Below are 8577 nucleotides of genomic sequence, written 5' to 3'. Positions count from 1 at the left end.
AGTACTGACCCTTGAGGAACCCCACTAGATAAAGGTTCTTTTGTATAATGGGTTACAGAAATAGCAGCTTTTGTTCAAGAATGCCTTATTATCAAAGTGAAAGTTGCCATTAGGATGCTTGTCTTCTCCCCTTCTTGTAGTTAGTGTATTTCCTAAAATTTGCTTCTCTCCAGATGTCATGTATTTCTTTTTGATCTTGGTAAGTGAAGTAGGTAGTGGTAGGGAGGAAAAGAAGTATATGAAGCCTTTTGGTAAGTAATGCCTAAGGTTACAAGTATCAGTATGTATTCTCTACCAGTTTAGGAAAGTAGTAGAGCACAGTGGTGTCTTCTGTACTTTTCACATACTCTGCCAGGGTTATTTTCAGCCCCATTTTGTAGGTTTCTAAATATGAAGATATGGAACACTGTGCAGTGAATTTAAACCTGCTGACAGTAGTGCTCATTCCTGAAATTTCTTTTTGGGCACCTGCCAAAGGAGTTAATGGACCATCCAGGGATTTGCTACAACAGGTTGAAAGCTGCTACTTCATGCTTATCAAATATTTTTTTGATTCTTTATGTAGGAGACTTTTGTACAAGTCTGATGGAGAAGGAATGTTGCAGGAGTACTTTTGTGGTGGAAAAGTCGCTTCAAATCAATGACTCTGCAATTCATGTCAAATGATTAAACTGGGAAAACAACAGTTTTGCAGAACATGTTGATGGTGTGTCTTCTAAATTACCATGGTCTAAAGAACACTTACTCCAAGACAAGGACTGCTTTCATTGAGCTGTAGCTGACTGATCTCTCTTCATGGGACTTTTATTTTTCTGTGCAGATTGGCTGATGAATTACACATGCCTTCCCTGCCAGAGATGATGTTTGGAGACAATATCCTACGAATACAGCATGATCGTGGTTTTGGAATCGAATTCAATGCAACAGATGCTTTAAAATGTGTCAATAATTGTCAAGGTATGATCAAAGTGGCTTGTGCAGAGGAGTGGCAAGAGAGCAGGTACAGTATTTTATCACCAGCGGGCAAGTACTGGTGTGTTGTATGTGAAACTGTCATAAAGTAGTTAAAAGAACAGACTGAACTCTTGAAGGCCATGCAGCATTTGGTTCTACCACAGATCCAGTGTGTGATCACAGGAGTCACTTAGCTTTCCTTTGCCTAGATCATCCTATCTGTTAAATTGGGGCAGCTATATTTTTCAGTTGTGTCTTGGCTTTCTTAAATTAAAATAACCTCAAGTTTAACATGGCTTAATGCTGTTTATGTTTATTCAAACTCAGAGGGCCTCGAGCATTACAAGATTGTACTGAGTGGCGTTTCAAAGTGCAAAATGCTGTATGTGTTCAAAATCTTAGCCTTAGGAACATTGCCCAACCATTGTACTGTGTGGGAACTAATTGTACTGCTTAGTATTTACCAAATTAGTTGCAGAGCACCTGGAAATTAAGCACAGAGAGAAATCAAAGCTGTCATGAAAACTAAGGCAGTGTTAGTGATTGCTGTGTTATCAGCAGATTGCTTTCTGCCTACTTAAAGAAAAAAATACCTTGAAATACAAATTTTTCAACAACATTGAATTAAAGTCTTTATTTTGACTCTTAGGACTGAGGTAGTGTTAGCACAGGAATTCTGGTAACTGTTTTCTAATTTATTATGGAAACAGATATGAAAGAAGCAATGACTGTATGACTCGAGTCCTGACATCATCATTGCAGCACAGACAACGCTGCTGTTTTTCTTCTTGAAGCGCGAGGGAATCAATGCATAATCTTATGTGAAGTTGTAATTTTTTAAGAATCACTACAAAGCATGCTGTTTTCTCTTTCACTTCTTGAGGAGTGAGACTGAGCACACTAAGGAAGTTGTCAAGCCATATGATTGGACTTACACAACAGACTACAAAGGAACGTTGCTGGGAGATACTGCAACGTTAAAGGTAACCATGTTCTCCTTGTTAAATGCTGATTGTATATTGTTTTAGTCAAACACACAAGTTTTTTTTTTAAAAAAAGCTGTCATTTACCTGTCAATAGGCGTCTGTAAAATCTTTCATATTTCCTAGTTTCTGACCTCAAAGTATAATTTGGGCTTTTCATATCTCTTAGCATATTATCCTAATCAAATCATGGCTTATTTTAATAACTGAGGGGTTTTTTAAAAGCATTTTGGGATTATATAAAAGGATGCAGTTGTGTTCCTTAGTGAGGGCTTACTCAGATAGTAAAGCACATGGGAATCTTAAGCTCTTGCTGCACACCCCTATGAAGCCCTGAGCTCCTCACACACAACAAAGCTATCAACTCTGTAATTCTCTTGTACCTTTACTCTCTGTTGCTTGCCCATTTGTCTAAGCACATATGTCATCTGGTTGCTTTCAATGGCTTTAGGTTTTTCTCCAACAGTAACTCCTCATATTTAAACTCAAAGGCCCTCCTTTGTCTTTATTTACTTTAAAATAAGACTGAAGTTCCCAACTTCTCTTTACTGTATACAGATTGCTTGCTCATGAGCAGATAATCTATATGAATTCACTAGGATTGTGTTAGTTAGAGATCACTTGAGTTATTCTGGAATTAAAAGTGCAGCATAGAAATAAATGATGTCTTGATGGCCCATAGTGTTTTGGCAGCAGAAGTGTATGAGTGTATATGGAGACCATGAGATGGAAAACGTACAGATACTTGATCTCTTTGGAAAGGCTTTGTTAGAATCCTGTGCCAGATTTGTAGTGGGCTAGAGATACTAAATGCATGGAATTCTGTTTATAACCTAGAATTTCTCATTTGTATGTTAAACACGAGGCATCTTCAAATGTTTTGAAATACAGAAAGTGAACAGAATTGTTTGCAGCTGAAACCCTATTGAGCCTGTACCCAGAGGGGAGTTTATTCCCAATTTTCCACTCTTGGTTTTTGCTTTGATTGATGTTTCCTTTTGAAAACTTTGGGTTTAATTTTAACTTTTTGTCTTAGAACTTTGGGATGTTTTAAGCTTAGTGTCCTTAAAGCTTTTTCCTTTCTAAAACTAGCAATTGTGGAATTTAAAAGACCAGGACAAACTTTACGTGGCTTGGCAACGAATGAATACGCTAACCGTTCTTAATCTTTTTCTTTAGGTTGTTCCTACAGCAGAACACATAAATACAGAGAAATTGAAAGCCAGGGAACAAATTATGTTTTTTGAAGAAGTACTTCTGTTTGAAGATGAACTTCACGATCACGGAGTATCAAGTTTGAGTGTAAAAATAGTGAGTACTGACAGGGGTACACAAGACGCTTGGTGACTCAGCTGGCTAATATCTGCAAAAAGCAGTCACTTTTTGCATGTTGCTCCTCCTGGGATTTAAAGTTTAAAATGCAAAGCTCTTTGTCCTCTCTCTTAGAAATATAATCTTACTGGAAACTATGTTGTCTCAAAATCTTTCTGTCAGTTGCTTCAGGGAACAGTCTTTTCCCTCTTTCTGCATCCTGCCTAAGAATCCTTTAAAACACTGTCTACCCTGCTGTCCAGTGATAGCTGTCGCATACCAAGGGCCCAGATTTTGACTCTAATACTGAAAGCTCCTCACACTGTCTTTTGTTGTAATTATCTGATGTGGATAAGTGCATACTTAAAGTAAAACTTTGATATGCTGAATGGAATATCTTTATTTTTGCAGAGAGTTATGCCTTCCAGCTTTTTTGTGCTGTTGAGGTTTTTCTTGCGAGTTGATGGGGTACTTATCAGGATGAATGATACAAGGCTTTATCATGAGGTAAACCCTTATTTGCCATCATGAGTATTTTACAGATGCTCCCTTGCCATGTTACTTTCAGGGAAGACCTGCTGATATTCCTGTAATTTAATACCGATGTTTAGGGACATAGAGGTTACCTGAACTGAACTTTCAACTTGATCTCATTATTGTGGTGGCACTGAAGTAGCAACCAAGTGCTGGATGCTGTGGGGCCAGGTTGGATGAGGCTTTGAGCAACCTGGTCTAGTGGAAGGTGTCCCTGCTGATGGCAGGGGGGTTGGAACTGGATGATCTTTAAGGTCCCTTCCAACTCAAACCATTCTATGATTGTATGAGCAGAGTCGGCTACCCCTCATGTGAAGTAATCATTTACATGTATTTGACAGATGCAGATTAGACAGCATGTACAAGAGGAAAAATGGGCAACAGTAAATGGTGTGATATTGTTATCCTTGTCACCAAGTAAAAGTTTTTTGGCTTGTCTGATACACGACTGCAAGTTTTAACTTGAAATAACTGTCCACACGACATTGAGTTCTAATATCTCATAAAAAATACAGAACTTAATAGTTGTGGTTTGCTTATTCTGTCTAGCTGTGTTTGTCCTGATGTAGGAGTTCTAGCTTAGTAAAGATTAACAAGCATATTCAGTCATAGACTATTTTTTTTTTTTTCATGCATGCACGCAGAAAGGTGATTTTGGGGAAAGAGAAGATTGATAAACATCTTTGTGTTCATGAATTTGAACATACATTTCTGCTCCCAGGTGAAAATCTGTGGTCAACTACATTCAGATGTTTAATAAATTCAGTGTATTTAAAATGCTCATTTTGCACTGATACTAGATGATAATTTTGTAATTAATTTTTGTCATTTTTCCCCATTAGGCTGACAAGGCCTACATGTTGCGAGAATATACATCCAGAGAAAGCAAAATATCAAGTTTAAAGGTATTGCATTTTTAATTTTATTTTTTTTCTGTGTCTTAAAGTTGTTTTACGGTCAGCACAGAAAATACTGTGTTTATGAGCCATTCTTTGTTAGGGTTGGAATTGATACAGAGGAAAAACCTTTCTGCTTGTGCAACATTTATTTGGGTGATTTCAGGGCAGATTTGACAAGATACAGGATTGGGTTACTTTTTCTGCTTTTGAGCTAACAAGATTTTTTTTAAATTTTATTTTTTCATAGAATATTTTCAGCCACAAAATCAGATAGTCCCTATCTCATGATACTAAATTTCAGGGCTGGTTGTATGCTTGCAAGTAGTATTAGGGGTTAAGATCTGTTTGGTAATAGACTCATTTGGTTTTTCTCAAATAAGTTTAATTGCCCACCTCAAAACTATAGTAACGGCTCAGAATAATCTGTGGCACATTTGGAGTTGCAGCTGTTGATTTTTATTCTTGACCCAAAACCTGATCTTGGCTGTTCTTGTTACTTTCCTTCTCCCTTGTTTTTCCTTCATCTGTAAGAAGTAACTGAGATGTTACTAACCTTCTCAGGGAATATATTTTTTTTTTGAGGAAGGGGGCACTGTATAATTTTTTAACAATATGTGATCCCTATAAACAGGACTAAATCCAGACATGAGCTTTTTGATAGTTTTGTGGGTTTTGAAATATAAACCAGTGATCTAGGTTTTATTTCACCTCATGTTTAAAAATTTTCTACGCTGTTAAATAATTCTTACTGCCCGTTGTTATGGAGAGGAAATGCGTGTGTCTCTTCAGTTCCCTAGATCAGCTTGCACAGGTAAAGCAGAAAAGATTCCTTGTGTGTTAGGGGTAGGTAAAATACAGATTGTGTTTGAAAATATAGATTGTGTTGGAATTGAATTTCTTAAAGAATGTTATTAGAAAGTTTGAAGGTGGATTGCTCAATGTAGATTTTTTTTCCCATCAAATGTCTTGTATGTGGTGAAGTTAAGTTGTCTACAGGAATCTCCAGAGAAAGATACTGGTTAACTTAAGGAAAACACCTAATTTCTTCAAATATGAAATTAAAATCCAGTGAGTTTCAGCATTTCATATGTCTGTCTGTGGTGGAATTCATAAAACTGAGATGCACGTTGAGGTGTATCAGTTATCAGTAGTTAAATCTGAGCAACTCCATTGTAATAGCTAGAAGACATTAAGTGTGGGATCCCTTGTGGGCATCTTAGTCTCACCTAGAACCAGAACCTCAAAAAGACTGTTACTGATAAATGTATATTTTTTTTTTAAACATTGTAGCTGTTCATTAATGTCTCTGACTTTCTTACATTCTTATAATCTGCTGCTGGAAAACATAAAATACCTTTCCTTAGCCTATTGATTCACACAAGGAATAAAAGACTCAGTGTACATTTGAAGTTATAAGGTAACTTTGAATAATCATACCTGACTTCAGGTGTTTAAATCAGGTAAATTATAGATTAATTATCTGTAAAAGTTTTGTTTTGGAGTACCTTTTTTTGTTTGTTTGTTTTCCCCTCCTTTCATTCACTTGTTTCATGTAAAATTTTTGTTTTGTAGCATGTTCCACCTTCCCTGTTCACGGAACCTAATGAGATCTCTCAGTATCTACCTATAACGGAGACAATCTGTGAAAAACTAGAATTCCCAGAGAAGCTGGAGCCTAAACCAGAAGCATCACTGGAAACCATGTGTGTTAAGTCTAAATAAATGTGACTTTATATGGACTTGAAGTACATTGGAGATAATGTGATCATGTAACCATTGCCATGGGGGGCGGTTTCACTACTAGTGGAATAAAGAATTTGGCTAATTTTTCTGTAGCCCTGAGGGAAAACATTTCAAGCAGGTTTTGCTAATGGTGTTTTTCATTTGATTTTTTTTTTTTAACCTGTATCTGGAGTTAATGATAGACTGATGGTGAGTTATGGTTTTCAACAGCACTGGAGAAAGACTCTCACAATTAAGAGTCTGGGTTCTCTTTAGTTCACCAGTTAGGCAGGAGTATTGTCAGGACCCTCGACTACAAACACTTCTATGAAGATTTTGTTTCTGCTGCTTCAGATACTAAGAGACTACTGGAATCATAAAATTAGCATGATTATTTTTTTTAATTTGAGAAATCATCCACAGTAAAAAAAAGAAAAATTTTCCTCTGCAATCATTTTAAGCTCTCAGTCCTAGACTATACATTTTGCTTGGCTTCCCTTCCCCCTGTGAGCTGAAAACCAACTCCAGCTTTTTGGAGTCTGTGATCCAGACTCTAATTCAAGAATATTCATTTTGTCTGAGGACAGGTTTAAGGTGGGGGGTGGGAAATTACATTTGTTTGACAATATATAAAGGTAAAATTACCTGGCATTAATTCCAGAGCAGGAGAAAAGCTGGAGGTTAACAGAGACACACACTGCTGAGTCTTTTCAAAAATACTAGTTTGATCTGATGTCAGCCAGATTTCTCTAGGCAGTTCTGGAGAGGATTCCTTGGGGTCTGTATGCTGCTAGGGTCTCATATGGTATTGGGGACGCATTGCACTGTACTGGCTTCTGTTGGACATGGTGGATGGTGCCCATGTATGATGGTCATACTGCCCTGACAGTCAAATTGCTAAATTGCTGAGTGGCTTAAGGCTAGGGAGGAGAAGGGTGTTTAATTGCTAATCCCTGAAGAATGCTGGTATTTGCAGTTTGAGAAAGAAGATCCTATATAGCCTTATAGTCTGGTTTATTTTTAAAATTCTTTAAGTTCTGATATCAGTAGAAGTGTGATACCATGCATAGTAATGGTTTTAATGCAACACTTTCTAGATTAAACTTTAAATATTTGTATTGCTTTTCGAAATACTAAGTTATGTTGATGGTTTGGCCTAAAAATGGAGGAGCTAAACAGACTGGTCTAGGTTTACTGCTCACACTCAGTGAAGTGCAAGAAGCAAATGACTGTAGTGAAAAGCAGGCCGTGTGGTTTAAGGTGATGGCAGACAAGAATGTGTACACATTCTGATGTCTTGGAGTTTTTGCTTAAAAATCTTCATATTCTGCCTGTCTTAGTAGAAATAAACCACCTCAAAACCTGGTATTTAACCAGGTCTTTTCAGAAATAGTTTTCACCTAGAGAGGACCCTGAGGTTTTCAGAAAAAAAAAGTCTACTGCTATCTAAGTGACCGTTTTCTCAATAAAAGCAAACAACACCTTTGTTTCACTTTTATTTGAGGCAGCCTGGTCTAATGAATTGATCCGAAGGTTGGAAGCAGGAACTAACTGCAGTTTTCTGTGTGTCACTGATTTGCTCTAACCACGAGGAAGTCACTTCTCTGTGCCTCAGTTCCCTGTATGTGAAAATGAGATTTAATATGTGCCTACCTCGCTGAGGGTCTGTGAGGATTATTTTGTAAAAAATTATTGATTAGAATATTATTTTTTTCCTGAATACACCTTCAGCCTTATATTTGGAATCCTTTTGACAGGATTACTGCAAAAAATCTTATGATCCATAGGATAAAATGAGTGAACTGAAATTAAACAGTCTCTGAAATAAATTACTATCAGCCAGATGTGATCTGGGTGAGTGAATTTATGGCCACTTTGAAATAGAGGTCAGGTCCTCTATATTCCGCATTAGAGTCCTAAATTCTAAAATTCTATTGGCTTTTTTAATCTTCCTGCCTTTTTTTCCTAAAGATTTTAGTGTTGGGATGAAGAAGGGGCTGCAACTGAATGCAGCATGGAAGTTACTGAAATTCATTTGGTAATAGAAGATTATTTAGGTCCACTCCAGTGATTGAGGGATAGGGGGAGAAAGTGAAAAGGAAGAGAATAACAAATAGGGGTGAAGTATTTTTCTGGTAGAAGTAAATTATGGCACTTCTTTTCCTCTGAGCATC

The 8577-nt window shown here is 37.0% G+C and overlaps 1 protein-coding gene across 1 annotated transcript; it reads left to right on the top strand.

Annotated features, from left to right (window-relative positions):
• Positions 1 to 809: 809 nt before the first annotated feature.
• On the top strand, positions 810 to 6427 carry TIPRL (TOR signaling pathway regulator; the record flags this gene model as incomplete). Its single annotated transcript, XM_010170094.2, has 6 exons — positions 810 to 1000; positions 1838 to 1937; positions 3117 to 3248; positions 3660 to 3755; positions 4625 to 4687; positions 6254 to 6427. Coding segments are annotated over 6 exons (732 nt in total), but the record flags the coding sequence as incomplete, so codon positions are not given.
• Between the last annotated feature and the right edge of the window lie 2150 nt (positions 6428 to 8577).

This window comes from Antrostomus carolinensis, unplaced genomic scaffold (genome assembly GCF_000700745.2).
Source record: "Antrostomus carolinensis isolate BGI_N321 unplaced genomic scaffold, ASM70074v2 scaffold43956, whole genome shotgun sequence".
NCBI lineage: Eukaryota > Metazoa > Chordata > Aves > Caprimulgiformes > Caprimulgidae > Antrostomus > Antrostomus carolinensis.
The sequence above is the reverse complement of the archived record's forward strand: the minus strand, read 5'-3'. Positions and strand labels throughout refer to the sequence as shown.